The sequence below is a fragment of the Cyrtonyx montezumae genome, unplaced genomic scaffold (genome assembly GCF_038088225.1).
Source record: "Cyrtonyx montezumae isolate F1298 unplaced genomic scaffold, pur_monq_1.0 scaffold_25, whole genome shotgun sequence".
NCBI classification, from domain to species: Eukaryota; Metazoa; Chordata; class Aves; order Galliformes; family Odontophoridae; genus Cyrtonyx; species Cyrtonyx montezumae.
Genome location: NW_027071992.1, coordinates 13,244,608 through 13,265,702, shown reverse-complemented (window position 1 = coordinate 13,265,702; position 21,095 = coordinate 13,244,608). Strand labels below are relative to the sequence as shown.

Sequence of the window (21,095 nt, the reverse complement as noted above, 5' to 3'; positions counted from 1 at the left end):
AGAGCAAGAATTTCCTGATTAAGTAAACAAGGATTTCTTAATTTGAAGAAACTGAAGAACACTAAATGTGTGGAGTTCATATTGAAATTTGCCTGAATCATTTACCACGTAAACTGTATTTTTTTTTACATCACCATTTATCATTGCTCTTCCCCACACTATATTTCGAAGTTAATAGAAACGATGTTAATAACTTTAGGGCTGTGTTATGAAAGTTGTTTTGTATCATATTTTTATCAAAATTGGTGTATACCATTAGGGATTCTGTAAACACGGATATAAATGATAAAACTGGTCCCCTTCAATCTTTAACACTGAGAAAATACAGCAGCATTATCTCGACACGCATAGATAGAGATACTTCAAACAAAACAGTAATACTCAAGTCCTGTCTACACTTCAAAAATAAAACAAAATGGAATGCAAGTTTCTGCCAGCCAGGCCTGCAGCTAACTCAGTTCAAAGGTAGAGCTCCTGCGTTTTACCACTGACGGACGCGAAGTTTCACCAAGTAAGTAGTCAGAGCATAAAGATAACATATAAAACCTTTTTCCACTAGCCCTTTTTCAGGTTCTCAGCAGCCACATCCTTGATAGCAAAATCATTATTAGCTTTCCCTTATAAAATTGTTCTTTCCCTTATAAAATAATCTAAATACTTGTCCACAGTTACTCTGGAAAAAGTCAGAGGAGAGATTATCACTGCACTGTGATAAAAACACTGATTCATCTTCTCCTGGTAAAAGCACATTTCAGAAAATCACTTTCAGGTAGTAAAATTTAAGTATTATTAGTTAAAAGATCAATTTGAATTCAGTTGTTGGTGGAGTGGAAAAGGATTTTAGCAAGACGATGTTTCTTACGGCTTGACTGGAGGAAATATGAAGATCCTACAAATTATTATCTTAGTTTTCAGCACTATTGCTGAAATCCTTCAAATGCTAGAAGGATGAATTCTGATTTATTACTACAACAGACAAGATCTTTTCTATTCTTATGTATTTTTAACCTGGATATACTATAATCTATGAGAAGAGGTGGAATAAAAAATATTCTATTGAATCCCATAAGCCTGAATTGATTAGTTTGACAGAAAACTCTGCCTCTTACCTATGTAAGTCACATCCACATAATGAGGATCAGAACTGTTACTTCCCATTTCATTAGTTGCCCTGACAGTAATATTGTATATGGTCCAGAAAGAAGTGTGTTTTTTATCAAAGTAGCAGGAACTGGGGCCTGCAGTCCTGTAATCTGGACATTCATAAACTTGGTCTTCTCTGAAATGAAAGAGTTACAGTGATTACACATATTAAAACACCTGACTTTGTTTAGAAGTAGTTGCATTTGTAGAAACATTGTTTAGGGCTGGATTTGATTCTGTATGCCTGACAATGTGAAAGAAATCTTAATACTGCTTTCATGCTGAGGAGTAATTGAAGAGCCCAACTCTTCTACCCACAAGCTAAGACTACAAACCCTGGAGAGTGCAGGCTTCCTGAACATGCAGTAGTATCTAGTAGTATCTAGTACTGTTAACTGTTACTTTTCTGAATGTTATTGTATACTACGCAGTCCCCATAGGTTACAGAGAGCCATTAAGTGATTGCCAAAGTCTTCTAACCCATCTGTTAAAAACAGACAATTTCCAATGCTCATTTCACACTGAAATTAATTCTGCCTATGCCATATGTTTTCAGAATTTATTTTGGTCTTTTACCATCTGTTCTTCAAAAACATATGATTTGCATTTGCCTCCAAATCCATACCCAAGCTTCCTAAAGAAAGCAGTAATAGTCAAAGGAAGTAGATGGAGAAACCTTTTTTCAGGGCGCTCTGAGGCTTGACAGTACAAAAATCTTTGATATTGTCCCTCACAGCATTCTACTGGACAAATAGTTCAACTGTGAGATAAGCAGGTTCACATCACAGCAAGTGCTGAAATGTCTCAAGGGCAGAGCACGAAGCGCTGTAGGGGATGGGGCTACACCTGTCTGCCAGGTGGCCACTAGTAGTGCTCCCCAAAGCTCAGCTCTAGGTTCATTTCTGTTCAATATTTTTATCAATGATCTAGATGTAAGAGTGGAATGCATCCTCAGCACGTTTACCAATGACACATAACTGGGTGGTGCCACTGACTGCCTGGAAGCATGAGAGGCTTTGCGGTGGGATCTAGATAAATAGGAGCACTGAGCAGTCAGCAATGGCATGAAGTTTAACAGACAAAGGCCTGGTGCTGAACCTGGGGCAAAGCAATGCTGGACACAGGCACAGCTGGGAGACAAGTGGCTGGAGAGCAGCCCAGCAGGAAGGGACTTGGAGGTGCTGAGGATAGCAACTCAGCATGAGCCAGCAGTGTGTCTGGGCAGCCAAGAGGGCCATTCACCTTAAGGGGGGCACAGACAGAAGAGGTGATTCTCTGCTATATCACCTTAAGTTTTGTCTGCAGTTCTGTGCTCCACAATACAAAAAGGATTTTAAGGTACCTCACAGGGGAGGTTCAGACTGCACATTAAGAGAAACTGTTTACCATGAGAATGGTCAAACCCTGTAACAGGTTTCCTGGAGAAGTGATTGATGCCCCATGCCTGTCAGTGTTGAAGAGACATTTCGACAGTGCCCTCAGTAACATGCTTTAACCTTTAGTTAGCCCTGAAGCAGCTAACTGGTAAGTTTTGATTTTTTTTTTTTCCCTGGGGCTATGTAGCCAAGGAGTTACAGGGCTGTGCCTTTGTTTTGCAATTAGTTATACAGTTCCTGCACCACTGCAACTTTTAAGGCAGTTTATCTATTCCATTACAGTCCACAACAATCTGAAAAACCCCACATTAAGAAACAGATCTTCTTGCAACCTTAAGTATGTTGTTGCTAGTACAGTCACACAATGTCACTTGCTCTAAAGCCTGACATATAGAAAACCCCATCTCTTAAATGCAAAAAATAATAAAGCTTGATTTATGGATAAAATACTGAATACTTATATACAGTGTCTTACCCTTCCTTGCTGTAAAATAAAGTGTAGTTAGTAGGATGACCTCCATCTAAACCAGGTTTCCACCAGCAGGTAAATGTTTCCTTTTCTGGAGAACGGCATTTTGTTATTGTAGGCTTTTCAGGAGGTGACCGTCCTGCAAGAGATACATGAATGAAATAATTAGTAAGTTTAATGCATTAAGTCAATCCCAGAGTTTATAAAGAAGAATCCAAAAGAGCACTAGAAAATATATATATATACATTTTTCCTACAAAGCAAAAAAATATTTTGCTTCATTATTAGCACAAGAAAGAAATGGTGTTCAGTGGATAGGGCAGAAGCTGGCAACTTCAGCCTGGATTCAAAACCCTTTCCCACTGCAGCTACGCTGAGGAATTATGTTTTTGTTCCCTGGCTGTGGCATTCCCTGCATCCCAAATCTGATAAAGAATGCTCAATACTGTACTAACAGGTTCTACAAAATGATTTAATATATAATCTGCTACTCAGTTTATCATCTACATGAGGATTTTTTTTTTTGCTCAAAAAAATATGTTTTAAGGTGCTGATGATTTTTCCAGAGAAAAATATGTTGTCACTTGTTTTGGCTTTTGCAGGAAACAAATGAAGAGTTTGTTTTCCTGTGTTTTTATGTCCTTGCCAGTAATTCTCTTTTGAAGTGCCTATGCTGAGATGACTCAAAATACACAAAGAAGTAGTTCTTGTACTTTCTCCTGCAGTGACACTGTGCTTGGTATTCAGTCTATTTGCCTGATTCCTGCCAAGCAATTTACAATATTGTGGATTCCCAATGATGTTACTATAGACTCAAGAGGACTATGCTTAAATTGTGAATAGTTGATGCTAGTCAAAACTCTAATGTGCCTAAAACATTTGCAATTATGTATCCATGGCAAAATATGGTCTTATTACATTAAAATATATATTTTCTATTATTTAGAGTAGGACCATTGATTTTCCAAATCTATAGCTGCCTAGGAGATCTAGGCCTAGAAGAAGATCTGAAAGTGAGACATCCAAAATATTTTTCTCTTAAGAGCTCTTCAGCAATCTCCATGTCAAATAATGAATAATACAATTAGTGGTAGAAGAAGATTTGAGGCAACCTGGCTAAAGTGTCTGATAACAAGAAATGAAGTCATAGATATTTAATGTCTCAAGAGAATACAGATAATTAAATCCCATGTGATGGTAGTTGCTATGTCATGCCCTGTTAGTCAGGGCAATGATTTCAGTCCCGTTGTTAATGAACAAAAGAGTGATTCTTACAGAAGTACTATTACCTTTAGTAATAGTAATAGAAATATTATCTTTAGTTAGAGGTGAAATCATGACAATTTTTAAGTGGCTGGACACGACCAAAAAATTATGTAAGCACACCTGTATCAGAAGTGACTTCCTAGTAATCTCCAGCCTGTTTGTCATAGACAGTTTTGCAAGATGCTAAGTGGATCAGCAAGACCAAATATGTAGTTAGACACAAAATATGCTACAATGCACTAAGTTGTTCTCCAGCACTACAAAGCATCTGAGTGAGGAAGCAGGTTTTCAGGGCTATCATTTAGGTACCTTTTGCAACACTGAACTTCTTATATTTTAAACACAGTTAACAGGACAGCAATCAACCACTCACCACTGGGGATCAGAATGCGTCTTTCAGAGCTCCATTCACTCCATTCTCCAGGGCCTAACGTACAGCGGACCTGAACAACATACCTCATGCCAGCATTTAACCTATCTATTTTGCACTGCGTCTGTACTCCAACTGATATTGTCTGGAATAACAACAAGGAATTAGGCCATTTTAACAAATAAACCATCAAGAAATGTGCTTGTGTCACAGACTTCTGAAAAGCAAGATTTTCAGCCACATATTTTCTAAGATGTTAATTACAAACAAGTATAGCTAGCAACTGAATGAACAGAAAAGCTCTTCAGTGACTCCGAGATCATGATTCTTGAGAACTGCAGACTTCCTAGTAAGTCAGAACTTGACTTGATCCATAACATAAGGAGCACTGCAAGTTGTCCAACTCACAGACAGTCCCTGTGATTAATGCTTCCTAAAGGCTAGTTTTAAAGGCTCACTATTAGAAGGCCTTACTTAGGCCCTCTGAGTCTCTCTTTAGAAGCCCTTCTAGGCAAGTAGCTTTCTCCATCTCTAAGGAAAACAGCAATTTAGGCAGCACTGAGGCCATCTGAATGTAATTTTAAGGATGACATTTTATCCTGGTAACTCAGTAGTGGGAATACTGTGGTCCACTCCTAACAAAATGGGAACTGCTAGGAACAGCAATATAAATGGTGTGCATAGAACAACCAAAAACTTCAGAGAGAGGAGATTAGTTCCAGCAGATCTCGCTGAGGGGGATGATGACTCGAAGTTCAATAAGAGACTTCTGAAAGTCAGTTTAAAAAGTGGGATTAAAAAAGCACAAACATTTGTCATGCTGAGGGAAGACAGGAAATCACAGTAATCAAAATTCAGTTTGATGCTATCAGAAGCTTCTCTGCTAGCATCGTGACTTGCACTTATGCTAGACAGAGTGGCAACCCTCCCGGATGTTGTGGGTGTCTGCATTGAAAATCAAAGCGTCCATGTTCCCTGAAGAAGTGGGTACAAACATGAGATTCTGTACTCCCCGGGGTTTGGATATGCATGCATCCCCTTTCCTGTCAGAGGGGAATCTCTGCACATAGCATGTTTCTGTGATTAGTTGTGGGTATGCATTTAGAAATTTGTAGGTATCTTTTGATTGCCCCAGTGTCATGATTTATCTTTTGTACTGACTTTTGATTGCATAGTTAACTGACTTCTCATTAGTAATGTTTTAATGAATCACTGAACAGCTTTGATCATGAATCTGCTTAATCTTTGTTAACTGAGCAGACTCTTAACTGTGATACTCAGCAATAGATATATTGATGAAAATCACAATTAAATATTCAATCAGCGGGCTAAATAGATTTTTCATTTTTAGGATAGTTATGCAAATATCATTACCTTCACTCTCTACAAACTATGACAGTATTTTCCTTCCTATAATGATATTTTGTTACAGTAATTCTGCTATTAGAAACTAAGATTTTTATAACACCAGTTAAATTTTGACAAGAGAACTCACTGGAAAACATTTATACATATATTTTTCTCTTACCTCCCACTCTTCCTTTTCCTCAGGTTTTAGTCGTAGTTCATAGTGATAGAAATGATTAGAGCTGGCATCAGCTAATAGAGGCGGAGACCATTTTGCCAAAAGGAACATTATATTAGCAGATCTTTTTGTTTCTAGAGTGAGATTCACAGGAGAACCTGGCTGAACTGTACAAACAAAATGTTTGCCATTAATTATTCAATTTTATTTCTTAAAAGGTACCTTGTTTGTTGTTTTTTTTTTCATAGCAATGGATAGGTTTGCTGAACAAAAGACATGGAGTGATGTAATAGGGATCACAAAATTAATAAAATGTCAATGAAGCAGGGTCATCTCCAGCACTTAAAGGTTAGCAGGGAAATGCCAATAAGCCAGCATTATGGAGAAATCTCCAAACACTTTCTAAGAAGACAGCTCATTGGGGGTGCCCCCGTTACATGCCTACACATTAACGCACACAGTACAGGGAATAAACAAGAGGAGTATGACAACTGCATATGGCTACACTCTCACTAGGGTTGCGGAGAAGTAATGGGATGGCTACCATGACTAGAATGCTGGAACAGAAAGATTCAGGCTTTTTAGGATTAACAAGCTGGGGAGACAGGGAAGGTGTCACCCTCTGTGTCAGCAACCAGCTGGAGTGTGTGGAGCTCTGCCTGGGGATGGATGAGGAGATGACTAAGAGTTTATAAAAACACATGGCTAAGTGAGGTCACCTTATAGTGAAGGTGACATTATAGTGAAAGTCTGCTACAGGCCATCTGATCACAAAGACTGAGCAGATGAGGCCTTCTACACAAAAGCTGCCTCATGTTCACAAGCTCTTGTCATGTAGGACTTCAACCAGCACATTTGTCTTGGAGGGACAACACAGCAGGACATGAGCAATCCAAGAGGTTCCTGGAACATGATAATAATTACTTCTTCCTTCAAATGACAGAAGAACCAAGAAGAAGCAGCATTACGCTGGACCTGATTCTCACAAACAAGGAAGAGATTGTTGGGAATATGAAACTCACAGACAGCTTTGGCTGCAGTAGCCATGAGATAGTGGAGTTCAAAATCCTTAGGGCAGAAAGGAGGATGCAAAGCAAGCTCACAGCCATGGATTTCAGTAGAGCAGACTCTGGCCTTTTCAAAGATCTGCTAGAGTAGATTCTGGTAGAGTTCTGTGGGATAAGGCTTTGGAAGGAAGAAGGTCCAAAGAAAGCCGATTAGTATTCAGAGACTGCCTCCTCCAAGCTCTAAAGCAATGCATCCCAACGAAGAGAAAGTCAGACAAAGTTCCAGGAGGTTTGTATGGATGAAGAAGAATCTCCTGACCAAACTCGAATAGGAAAACTACAGACAGTATATGCAAGGACCAGGGAAAAATACAGATACAGTCAGAGCATCCAGGAATGGAATTAGGAAAGCTAAAGCCCAAGTGGAATTTAATCTGGCCAGGGATGTCAAAGACAACAACAAGGGCTTCTACAAATACATTAAGTGACAAAAGGAAGAATAGAGAAAACGTGGTCCCCCTGCTGAATGAAATGGGAGACCTGGTTGAACAGGACAGTGAAAAGGCTGAGGTACTGAATGCTTTCTTTGTCTCAGTCTTCACCAGAAAGACTGGCCTTCAGGAATCTAAGGTCCCAGAAGCCAGGGCAAAAGGCTGAAGCAAGGAGGCTGTGCCCTTCGTGGAAGAGAATAAGACTGAGGAATAATTGAGCATTTCTAAGGTCATAAGCTCCAATGTAATGGATCTGCGAGTGCTGAGGGAGGTGGCAGATGAGACTGTAAGGACTCTCAATAACCTTTGGTCCATCATGGCAACCAAAAGAAGTGCTTGAAGCCTGGAGGAAATAAAGCATCACTCTTCTGTAAAAGAGCAAAGAGCAGACCCAGAGAACTAAAGGCTGATCAGCTTCACATTCATCTCTGGGAAGGTAATGGAATAGCTAATTCTCAAAACCATTTCCAGACACAGAAGGAGAAGAAAATCAGAGGTGTCCAGTGTGGATTCAATAAGGGAAATTTATACTTCACTATCCTGTTAAGCTTCTGTAATAAAATGACCAGTCTGATAGATAAAAGGAAAACAGTAGACACTGTCCTCCTGGACTTCACTAAGTCTTTTGACACTGATCCCTGTGAGATCTCAGAAAAGCTGTAAAGGGCTAGAGGAGCAGATAGTGAGGTGGACCGAAAACTGGCTAAATAGCCATGCCCAGATGGCAGAAGTCAGTGGTGCAAAGCCAATATGGAGGCCAAAAACAAGCAGAGTACCCCAGGGGTCAATACTGGGTCCAGTTCTGTTTAATATCTTTGTTAATGATCTACACAGTGGTGTAGAGCACACCCTCAGTAAATTTGCAGATGACACAAAATGAGAGACTCACCAGAGGACTGCACATCAGTCCAGAGGTACTTCAGCAAGCTGGAGACATGGGCTGACAAATATCTCCTGTTAGTCAAAGAGCAGGAATGTGAAGTCCTACAGATAAGGAGGAAGAACCCAGGCTCCAGTACATGGTAGGGCCACCCAGCTGGAAAGAAATTCTGTAGAAAAGGCCCTAGAAGTTCTAGTGGACACCACGTTGAAGAAAAGTCAGCAATGTACCCTTGCTGCTAAGAAGGCTAAAAGTATTCTTGGTTGTTTGAGACAAAGTATTGCCAGCAAGTCAAGAGAGGTGACACTTCCTCTCTGCTCAGCACTGGTAAAGCTGTACCTGAAGTACTACATTCAGTTTTAGGCCTACCAAGTGCAAGACAGACAATGCTGGAAAGAATTCAGAGAATGGGCTACCAAGACAATGAAAGCCTTCTCCTGTGAGAACAGGATGAGAACTGAAACTGTTCAGCATATAATAGGAGGCTGAGAGCGGAAATTGCATCAACATTCTTGAGTACATCAAGGAAGGGTGCAGTCAGGATGAAGCCAGGCTGTCTTCAGTAGTGTGCAGGGCCAGCACAAGAGGTAATGAGCACAGACTGGAGAACAAGATGCTCTCTCGTACTGCACAGGTGATAGAGCACTGGTACAAACTGCCCAGAGAGGTAACGGAATCTCCTCCTTGAAGGTCTTGAGTTTCTTGGACATGGTTGTGGCAACTTGCTCCGGCTGTCCATGTTTGAGCACAGGCTGGACCCAAAGGGGTAGAGTGAGCAAATGCCCGTGTGGTTCTCAGCCATCTACCAGGTTATACCACAATACCTATTCACTGGGAGAGGGAAGTGAGCAAATGGCTGTGCTGTGCTTAGCTGCCCGCTGGGTTAAACCACACCACCACCCCAATCATTCTGTTGTCTTTCTGTTACCTGTTTTGTAATTCATTATATTAATTTCAGATCATTCATCTCCTCTACAAAGGCATAGCACAACAGCCTTTTTTTCCCTAACAATGTTAACTGAATACTAATTTATGACAGTATCAGCAACTTTTAGACTTAACTCAGATTGTTTTAGGCTAAAGAAACAGAAATGATAACTGCATTCAGTCACTCTTGAATAATGAAAATATCAGACATTTTGTGGCAAAAAAGGCTGAGTACACTGCAGAATATGTATGTAGAAAACAGAACAGAGTTAAAAATATAAAATACTACATAAAACAAACAAAAAATGTGAGGTGCTTAGGCAGTCATTTTTACCCTTCCAAGACTGCAGTGCTGACAACCAGAAGGATGTTTACATTGGGAAAACTTAGTCAGGAACACTTCTGACAGTCTGACCTAATTTGAAAGTTTTATAATCTGCAGTGCTAGGAGCCTATAAAACTGTTTAGACACAGCTGAGTCTAACTGAAATACTAGAGGTAACTAGAAACTGGAGCAATTTTTCAGCCACAATTAAGACTGTGCTAGAATATGCTATTACTTGTGAATAGAATATGCTATTCACTTATGCATTAAGTGAAATGCAGTTTCCACATACATTAGAGGAACATACTTCACTTTAGACCATTGGCAGATAAACCACTCTTCCATAGCAAGTTTCATATCATGAGGAAAGAAATCTTTCACCACTATTTGGATTAAAAAACAGATATGATTCAAACTAGGTTGCTTTTTTTTTTTTTTTCTTTTGCATTTCATTCTTCCCTTTTTACCTATGGAGGTCACATCCACATACTGAGGATCCGAGCTGTTACTTCCAATCTCATTCGTTGCTGTTACAGTGATATTATATGTTGTCCATGGATTAGTGTGGTTTTTATTGAAGTAGCAGGAATAGGGACCTGATGTTCTGTAGTCTGGACATTCATAGATTTTTTCTTCACTGAAATAAAATGAGTTAAAAAGTTCAAAGTTTAGGAAATGAATCAAAGTAGATAATTTTCTAGTAATGGGCCTAAGTTCAGCAAAGAACTTCAAAATGTGAAACTTTAAGCCTATATATATAATCCCATCTCTGGGAAACATTTCAGTGAATGTCAAATGTTATTACCATAAATGCTTCGTTGACTCATAAGCTATTTTTACTGCATTTGTTCAGGACAAAGTTTTTATCTGCTTTTTTATACACAGGAATATGTTGCCAAAAGAATGGAAAAAGAAATTTCCAGAGACAATAAAAGGCAATTTTAAAAAATGTTTAGAAGCAAGTTACAAAGCAGGTATTAAAACACTTTATCTAATAAAGGAAATTTGCTAAATACCATCTTTACATTCTTTCATTGGAAAGTAACCTGATGGGCCCTTTGGGAGGAATAGTGTTTTACTAATTATTTTGTTTTCAGTAATGTGTTTATTTATCTGCTTTTGAACGCAACTATGGTCATGTATCTTACATACTGTCTTCTTAGAAGTCCTCAGCTGTTTTTAGAGGAGTATTTTGTATTCATTAAAGCTGAACTGGGAAATGTACTCTGACTTTTTCTAGATATGAAGAATTGTAGAAACACAAAGCATCAGCTCAGAGAACTCAGGGGTACACTCTTGTCCCACTGTCATGATTTATACATCATTAGTAACAAGATCTTTCAGTGTCCATGCAGCTTTGTCCCAATTCACAAAGTAAAGATGAACGTTAAGAGGACTACACCCAAGACAACAAGCTAAGAAAGATAACTCTGGCCTAGATATGGGGTGCTTGGCAACACTTATGTTTCAGTAGATTTAATAAAAATGATAAGCATCTATATCCATCTCCAGGCAGGACTCTTCTGGGCTGCGACAGATACGATATAAAATGCTCATAAGAAGTTCTACTCTGATCAAGATCGAAGCAACAGGATTTTCACAAAATAAAAGTTCTACTAAATAAATAATTGTAATAATAAATTCTAATAATAAATGCTCATTGCAGATAAGGAAAGTGTCATCTCTCTCAGTTCATTGTTGATTGTGGTAACTTCATTAAAAGCTGTATCCTTATCAATTAATACAAGTGATTTGGAGTTGGTTTAATTTAAGCAGGGACATCTGAGGCTTTACTTTATCTATTTTGAACTTCACTGGATTTTTCAATGAAATTAAATCTCAGCTTCCCTGCTTACTTGCATATATTATGAGACCACTTTTTAAAGGAAAAAAAAGGCTTTTATATTAAGAAGCACAGGTTAAGCAAGGTAGCTAAGCATATACACTTTCTATTCTTAAACAGTATGAGGGTGTCACAGATTTACCAAACGAGTAAGTTTTCAAATGCAATACCCACATCTGATTTTACCGCATTTTCTGAACCACTAGGTTGGCTATGAATTTAGACAGGGAAATCTCTAGAATAGATTTCCTCAAGATGTGCATTAGCTCCTTGGAAAGCCCTAAGGGCACTGCCAGCCCTTACCATAATTGCCCAGTCTCCTCCATTCTACCTCTGGCCAAGACTCTTATTTCAGCCCACAGCAGTGGGGTCTGTCTCCAGCTCCCTGCAGCCTCACCATGGGCCCCACTAAGCTGGCTTTCATCAGTGGACTGACATCCTGGCCCAACCCAACCTTGGGTTGTCTCCATCCCCACAGTTGTGCCCAATGCCTGGGGCTGAGGTTGCCCCACTGCCTACCTTGTTCCCCTCCAGCAGGTGGGAAGGGTCCTGACTGGTGGCTTTGCTTTGCCTGCCCCAGGGAAGCTCCTGGAGATCCCTGCCCTCATAGTACCTCAATGCTCCTCTCCTCAGAGAAGCATGACATTCAAACTAAAGCTTTGTACTTCCTGACAGGAGGGACAAATCTTTCCCAGTATGTATTTTAACAAGGAAATTTCAGCTCATTTCAGTTTTATTAGGGACAGGTTGAAGGTCCTGGTAGCAGTAATGTTTTTTCCACCAAGGGAAACCCATTCATCTCGTATAGTCCTTGTTGGCTATCTGAGGTTTCACGGATTCATAAAAAATAGCTTTCATAAATTAATGTTATCAGTCCCTCACTCTTCCATAATCATCACTTGATAACTTACTTATTCACCGCTTTTTACCTGTCCTTGCTGTAGAACAGGGTGTAATTGGTAGGAAGTCCTCCATCTGAACCAGGCTTCCACCAACAAGAAAAGGTTTCCTTTTCTAGAGAACGACATCTTATTATCTTAGGTTTTCCAGGGAATGATTGACCTAGGGAAGTGCAGAAATCCAACTAGTTATGTTAGGGTTGGACAGCGGTTGTTCTTTTGTTGTTGTTATAGTCGTTACTGAATGGCAAACTCAATACAAAGTGCTTGAGGAGAATAACATTATTTGAAACTGAATTTGACAAACAAATCTTCTTGGAAAAGGTCAAGACATTCAGAAAAAAATACATTTTTTATCTCAAATTTCTGAAACAGCTGCTAATATATATTTACTTCTCTTTTGCAAAAGAAAATTTCATTTTTACCTGAAATACAGAAGTGTTCCATAATCTTAAAAGTAAAAACCCATGAAATCAAATGCATGATTTACTGTTTAATATTTCCTAAAGCATCAAAAATCTTTATCTTCAGGTTATCTTAGAATTAAACATTCCCAACAGCTTTGTGATAAAAACAAAATTTACACAACTCTAAAAGTATCAAGTATTAAGGGGAAATTATAGATAAGACAGAGTATAAAAAGAAGGAATCAATGAGATGGATGTAATATCTTCTGTCTTGCAACCTGAACTTGTTCATTAATTTTACAAATATTCCATAATAATCCTAATACATTTTAGAATACTTCCTGTGAATCACTTGTCATTAATTTTCAACAAGAAATCACAGAAAGAGCACATGGTTTTTCCACCTGAGTTCACCCTTACTTCATTAAAGTTTCATACCGTATCTTTAACAGTGTTATTACTCATATGATGCTAATTCCTAAAAGGGTGACAAGGATGGAGTGTGGGGAGAGAGTGAATACCTTGCATTATCACCACCACATTATCATTAAAGTAATACTATGAAAAGAAAAGAGCACTCAAGACATTTTCAAGATCTCCACACAAAACTTTGAGAGAAAGCAGTTCAAATATGCACAGGTTCCAGTGATGGTCAGGATAGATCAAGTAAAGCCTCAGACTTTTCTGAAAGGAGGATTTCAAGGAGAAAAGTGTTCTGGGAAATTTTGTACTTACCTGTCAGACTCACTGTGGTCAGAGGAAGTAACAATATAATCTGAACAGATGATATCAATTTCTGTTTCATGACTTCCGCTTCTCCCCAGGAGGGAGTATCACATCAAGGACCGACTGAAAAACATGCAATCATGCAAAAGTCAATAACAGTGTAACATGTAATACATATCCGTTTTGATCAAAGTCCTTTTTGAATTGCAGCTAATTGATTCTTGTTATTACTCAAACAGGTGTGGCATGGGTACATTTTCACTTCAGAGGAAGAAAACCTGAGTTGCAGAGGAGTAAATAGGTATTTCTGCAAGCCTTTGAGTATACAGCAGCGCTGGGATTAGGGTTCTGGTGCATTAATTTATCTTCCACATTTATTTGTCGTCTTGGGACACAGAATGCTGTTCTTAAAGCTCTGACATCTGATGTTAATTTGGCTCAGAAATCAGCTTCTTAATACCAAAAAACCCCAAACCAACAACACACTTTATCTTTGATGATACACAGAAGAGCTCTACACATTTGAATTCCAAAGGTTCTGAAAACTGAACAAGAACAGAAAATAATCACTTTTTTAATGTAAATGTTTGGGATTTTTTAGCCAGTCTTGTGACTTCTGAATATCCGGGACTGGCAACATCAAACTCAGATTGCCCAGCCTAAAGAACAATACTCATTCCGTGTGTTCAACACCTTGTTTTTACTGCATTTAATTTTGCATGAAGGTGGAAAAGGGAAGAACAGAGATGAGAAACCATAAGGGAAAGAAAGGAAAATAAATAAATAAATAAAAAATAAAAAGCAGACAACTTCACAGTTTATTTATCAGGTGGAAATGCCAGACGAGATGCAATTACCACGCCTCTTTCTTCAGCCTGTAAAGCAACGCAGAACTCAGGCGCCATACAGGGAGGCCAGCGGTGCGCAGCCACAGCGCCTGCAGAGGCTGACACCACTAGGTGTCCTCAGCACTCAGGGTACAGCTCAGAGGCACCGGGAGCCCCAGCTGCTCCGAAGTCTGCTTAGGCTGAAGGCGGAATGAATCGAAGCAAACCTCTTGCTTCCCCCACCAATACGCTTTCTGCTTGGAGACAGTGAGTGGAGTTGGTAGCCAGCCTTACTCTTGGAAAATAAAGAATAAACATTAATTATCTGAAGGGGTAACTCCTTACATCAGCTCTCCACTCCAAACAAGTACATCTGTCAGGTATTTTGTGCTCAGAACCATTCAGTGTAGCACAGCGTGAGAACAAGATGTCTCTTCGCAGAGGAAAAATTCCTTGTGGTTTATCAAGTGACTCAATTTTCATTATGCAATTCATTTTCTGTATCAAGAAGATATAGCCCATCAGAACATAAATGTTTTTCAAGTGTAAAGGGAAATGAGGCATGAGTTAACACCACAGATACTACAATGTATTCATTGAGGATAAAGTGCTTCTGAATATCCAGGCGCACTTCATGCACACATCTGAGCAACACTCTGCACAACTGCGTCTGTGTTTGTTTTAAACTCACCTACAATGATCTGTGCACTTGCTGTCAGTGCAGAGCAGAACACTTAAGTATAAACTCTGTTTTTGTGTAAGCACATGCAAATTTTATGACTGTAAAAAACCCACATGCACAACTGGTAGTGTTCAGTTTCTGAAATGAGCTGTAAACAGGGTGTTACATAAAGCAGAATACAGATCACTGAACTAGTTTTTGAGCAGTGAGGCACATTTTTCTCAAGTGAAGGTGAAATAATGAACTGTAAACAATAACCATTTCATGTACATGCAATAATGCAGTTATTTTATTATTATCAAAAATGGGTGAACACTTGCAAAATACAGCACTTCCAAGCTGAGATTCACTGTGCTTGCCAATAGGGTACTGACTAGATATTTTCTTTTTCTTCTAGAGATCTGTCTTTTCTGTGTGAGGAAGGAGAGAAGCAACATCAGGAAATAACTGAATGAGAGCCCTCTACAAGGAAAATGGTAACTTTAGAAACTGAAGACCCAAACAATCAAATTAATAGAAAAAAGATTTAACAAGTGTATTTATAAGCAAGTATTTTTTTCTCAGGATCTTCCACTGTTTAAAAACGAAATGATCATGAACCACTTTGTGATGTGGCTATGAAAAAGAAGGAGGAGAGATGGAAGAAGGGAGGCATATGAACTTATTGCCACACAAGTAGAATCTGTGACAGAAAAAAGTCCTTGAAAAATTCTGCTCATCTATATGCTGAAAACACCCCCTTACCCCACTTCCTACAGAAGGTGGATAACCAACAGCAATAGAAAGGTTACTATGTTCAGAACAGACTTAGAAAACAGCTGCTAACATAAACAGGGAACACAGAGGCTGCCTCATGATGGAGGGTTAAGGAATTGGCTTTTTATTCCATGAAAGGATCTAATTGTCCGCTATAAACATACCAAGGATTATCATCAAAAGAGGGGGAAAAAGTATGTATAAACTTTACCAAATGTTGAAACAAGAATAAATGGCTGTAATTAACTGAAAAAGAAAAAAAGAAAAAAAAAGACATCATCACAGAAATGAGTTTCTGGAATAGACTTAAACAGGAAAAATTCCCATCCAGTTTACCCAGAGAGTCTGATCTATTTTGAAATATATATAACTTGGCTGTTCATTATAGCTGGAAAGTGGTCTTTATGACCCAGTGTCTGTTTTCCTGGCTGGTGTTTCAATGCTATTTAAATATTTTGAATTATTAACAGTTAGAGAACTGTCCACAGGCCTAAGATGGTCGAATAGCCTATTTTACATACAGAATGTAATGCTTTAAAATGCTTTCAAAATATTTTCTATTAAAGAATAATCACAGTGTCCAGTTATTTGCTCATAAATATGTGTTTAAAAGCATCTAAGAAAAGCATCATTCTGATGTTTGCATTGCTTTGTGAAGGAATGTCAGCAGCAGCAGAGTAGTGGCCAGGAGGCTCCAGGCACATTAACCATACTCCATTTGTTCTGGAGCCTGTGTTTCTGTGGTTGCTTGGTATTTGGTATTTTTGATTCAGATATTGTTTATAGGGCTTCTGAAGAGACCTCTTGTTTTTAGAAAATCTTTCCTTTAATAGAAAAAATAATGTCCACTTTGACAAAACTATATCAAAAGTGTACCTTCCCTATATTTCCCTTGAAAATCATTTTCTAAAAGAATAACTAGTGTTAATGAACATGATGTGGGGAATACCTCGCTTTTAGAACTGAATACACTCTTTTATAAGGGATGCAGAAGACAATGATTTCTCAGAACATAATGCAAAGCCAAGAGTACAGTAACTGATCATATGCCTCCTTTTTGGAGCTGCTGATTTAATTTCAATGAAGTTACTATGTTCAGGCCCTGTAGCTGAATTTCTCACTTTTAACATGGACGTTACACAGTCTTCTACAGCTGTGTATCACATCTCAGAAAACTGTGCTCCTGGATGCAGGCAGACTTTGCTAAAAGGGTTTTGGAATGCACACAAGTGAGCAATGCTATATTTTACTATACAGTAACACTATTATGTAATTAATAAAAAGCGTAGAGTTGAAAACTGCTTGCAGTGCTGCCAGATGAAGCTGAAAGCTAAACAAAAGTACTGTAATCAGGTTCTATGAAGCAGGGTTTAGAGAAGAATGTCCTCATCCTACTTTATTTACAACTTTTACATTCTTTGCATCTCTTTCTCACCTATGCTGATCGATACGTTTCTTGAGAGTGGCAGACAACTCTTTATCTAGTTCTGCACAAATTGAAAGATTTCCCATCTGTGACGTTTTCAGCCTTTCAGGAATGGGAGACAACTGTACAGCATCCATTGTCAGTGACATTCTGCAAATCACAAGCTTTGTTGCCAGAGGAGTCTAAGCCTGAATGTGCTTCAGCAATCTGTACCGAACAAGATTCACATTCTTAATAATTACAGTAAATGAAGTTTGTCTTTTAGGCCTGGGTTAAGGCAATTTAAAGAGTCTCGGAACACCACAGTAAATTACCATCTGAAAGGTTGAACTACATCTGTATAAAACCAATATAAATTAATAACAGAATACATTTTTGCTATACCATCTGGAATCCTACTGGGCATACATTTCAACTATATTGTAGGTGTGTATAAGTGTGACATCCCATGCTGATTCTCATGTCAACACGGATGACGTATTTCCCTAATCATGACTTGGGCATTGCTATCAGTAGATGAGCTTCTGAATGACAAGTGGTGGTTTGGAATTATCCTGAAAATAGAAAGTGTAGATTTGCAGTGTGTTCTAAGCTCTGCTTTCCTCCTCTGCATGAGGCCTAACTGGAAGCCTTCAATTCACAGGTCCTTCAGGCAACCTTCATGGAGGCACGTGAGTTGTGTAGAAGCCTGGTAGTTCAGACATGCCTCCGATCTGCATTTCTGCTGAATAATTCCAGGTAGATACTGTTAGCATGTAGGTCTTGTTGACAGTTTGCAGAGTTACTTTCTGTTGGCAATGTCAGTTTACACATCAAACTGATTTCCTGTGACCAAGCACTTTTCTGGGTTGCTTAATCAGGAGGCACCTGTAAGTTCTTTAAGATTTCATCTGAAAAGCCTACATCTGAGTTTCTAATGTATTTATTCCTATGTTCCTCTCAAACAAACCTTGTCCTAAGGGCTCTCTGCAGTCCTTTTTTCTTATTAGCAGTCAGTACCTAATGATGAATGAAACAACTTCTCTCACAGATAGAGATGAACTCAGTCTACAAGACTTAAATTACATTTGGAAAATGAAACTTATAAAAGCCCATTTTCTTGACAATGTTTTAGATACTCATCTATCTCTCAACTGTCTACGCAGCTAACCTAATTTATGCCTACTGATTTTACAGAATTGAGCCTTGAGATCTTTTTTAAACTCTCAACATCTAAACTGAAAAGATATGCCAAGAGAACTGCAAGAAACTCATCTGGAGTACTGTGTTCAGTTCTGGGTTCCCCAGTATAAAAATGACAGGGATATCTTGGAAAGAGTCCAGCCACAAAGATGGTGAAGGGCTTGGAGGATAAAACTTGAAAATCTTGACTTAACTAACAGTGTCAATTTTCCTCCACATGTTTCATGGCTCCTGAAGATTCCATTTTCCTCTCTGGTGTCTGTTTAGCCATAATCTCATGACTTTTATTATTATGGTATTTCTTTACAGACAAGAAAAGCATAAGCTGTAAAGAGAAAAATTTCAAAGACTGAAAATTTGAATTTAAATTAGATTTTGGTAATTGCTCTTGAAGTTCATCTAAAATAACTACTAAGCCCTACTCCCCAATAATTATCTATATAAAGTACTATGATACTTTAGAATATTATTTATAAATAGCACAGCCGTGGAATATAAAGTCTAGTTTCCTACCGGAAGGATTCATGCATGCCAAGAAATATTTTGTTCCTCGTATTCATGAACATCAGATCACTTGATTATCTGCAAGAAAAAAAGAGTAATTCCAGGATAAGTACATTACTGGGAGTATCACAACTCAATTCCTAAAACACAAGGAGCAAAAAAATCACCGTATTCTAGCTGATTCAGATACAGACACTCAAAGTCAATTAAATATTGTGAGCTCACATTTAAACACTGAGAGCAATAGAAGCTATGGTGAAATATCATGTTGCTGTATAGTCTTTCCATTATCTGTTTCAATAAGAGCACAAAATGTTTTAGTGATTTAGGATGCAGCCCAGCTTTAGACTGCACTAGGCTGTGAATAAAGGCTAAACACCAGATACAAAAGCTGGGACAGGATCAGACGAAAAATGGCAGGGTGGGGGGAGGAACCCTGGCAACCTAATCAGTGAAAATGGGGCACAGGGCAGCGGCTACGCCTAAGTCTACTGAAGAAAACAATTGGACCATTGTCCCTTGTGCAGAACCCCCCAGGAGGAGTCAGTCACACAAATTCCCTTCCCTGTACACCTCTGTAGAGGGAAGGAGGGATGGCAGTCATAATGGGATGCAGAGGGTAGCAGTCATAATGGGACGAAGTTGGGGAAAGAATCTGGGGAATGTGGCAGGCTTTATGAGCTTTATTTTTTTATAACACATCATTGTTTTATGATATATTGTGTGATTATATTATGATATATTTAATGGAAAGAGAAATAGCAGGAAGAGGGAGAGACAGAAGTGGACGGGGGTAAACACATAAGGGAAAACAAGAAGGGAACAAAGGAGTCAGTCAGGTATACACTGGTCAGTAAGTCTGTCTGACTGGGACCTATGCCTTATCACCTTAGTCTAGTCTACCTTATACCCTCCTGAAGTCCTACTCCTGTGGTCTGGATGTGTTCTGTTCTGCAAATATTTGGATGCTAACTTCCAGCTAGATTAGGCGGTCAGCATGGTAAGAGCTCTCGGCCTTGTAGACCTTGTAGACGTCTGGGCTCACTCAACCCAGCAACTAGGAGATCGGTATGTCTGTGGCCAGCTGCCAGATATGCTGACAACCTGAGCCACCAGAATGACCCACTTTTTATACAACGACACACTCAGCAATATCTAGCATTAGCAAACTAACATCTGTGCGGACACTGTGGCTGTGTGTTTATGGCATCTGTGCCCATCCGCTGAGAGCAGTTGCTCAGCTTTGCTACTGGCACAGCCTGACAATACCTATTGAGCTGATTCACCTACCTCTTAACAGAACAAAATCCAATGTTTTACTAAAAAAAAGCCTCTGCATGCAGTCAGCTGTTTATTGTCATCCACTGACTGCACTCTGCTGTGAAGAAATAAATCAGATTGGCTTTGGTGGGCAATTTATCTGCCAGAGCAAGAGAAATTATTTATATAAAAAAATTAGTACTTTGGAATGGCTAACTTTGAAATTGTTAACTCCTTCTATTTTTTAAGTCTCTCTTCAAATGCTTTGAAACAAAGTAGAATTCTTTCCAGCAAACATCCATAATGGTCTGCATCTACCTGGAGACTAGATGGGAAACCATATTACTCAGTTACAAGGGTATTCTTTTGTTTGGTTCCGTTTTAGTAAAGATAATAAAAACAATAAAAATACCATGAAATAATCGGTCACCTAGATCTCATGCTGTTTCAGAGGAACAGCTTTAATTGAGGGCAATAAGCCATTTCTTTTATATATCCATATACAAAATGGTATAGATAACATACAACTGAATACTGGAAAATCATGTTTGCAAAGAAGTTACTTAGCGATTGTGTAGGTGAAAAGTAGTTCAAAGACAGAGTTCAAAGAAATATTTTCTGCTTTAAGGGGATAGGAATGTGGTTATCTCTTTCAGAGCTAGGAACAGAGTGTGACTCAAGACTGACTTAGTAAATTAATTCTCCCAAAATACAATCTATCTTTAAGATCTTGATCACTTCATAGGCACTTTTTAAAAATGATGCAGCTGTTCTACATTTAACAGGAAGTCTAGCTCTAAGAGA

The 21,095-nt window shown here is 38.7% G+C and overlaps 2 protein-coding genes across 5 annotated transcripts in view; one reads left to right on the top strand and one right to left on the bottom strand.

Moving 5' to 3' along the window:
* Window positions 1-21,095, bottom strand: part of PRLR (prolactin receptor) — a 92,954-nt gene that overhangs the window by 6,574 nt on the left and 65,285 nt on the right. For 3 of the 4 annotated variants that reach the window (XM_065739975.1, XM_065739973.1, XM_065739974.1), the window contains 8 exons: window positions 19,041-19,109; window positions 13,664-13,777; window positions 12,552-12,684; window positions 10,247-10,416; window positions 6,153-6,316; window positions 4,628-4,769; window positions 2,995-3,127; window positions 1,110-1,279 (listed from right to left, as the gene is read on the bottom strand). In XM_065739975.1, the coding sequence (XP_065596047.1) occupies window positions 1,110-1,279; window positions 2,995-3,127; window positions 4,628-4,769; window positions 6,153-6,316; window positions 10,247-10,416; window positions 12,552-12,684; window positions 13,664-13,733 (982 nt within the window). In that variant the 5' untranslated portion in view covers window positions 13,734-13,777; window positions 19,041-19,109. Of the gene's footprint in view, window positions 1-1,109; window positions 1,280-2,994; window positions 3,128-4,627; window positions 4,770-6,152; window positions 6,317-10,246; window positions 10,417-12,551; window positions 12,685-13,663; window positions 13,778-19,040; window positions 19,110-21,095 lie in introns of those variants that run through there. The other variant, XM_065739976.1, reaches the window with a different exon arrangement.
* The window catches only part of BRIX1 (biogenesis of ribosomes BRX1), an 87,650-nt gene that overhangs the window by 49,124 nt on the left and 17,431 nt on the right, over window positions 1-21,095 (top strand). The gene's annotated exons all lie outside the window — the stretch shown is intronic.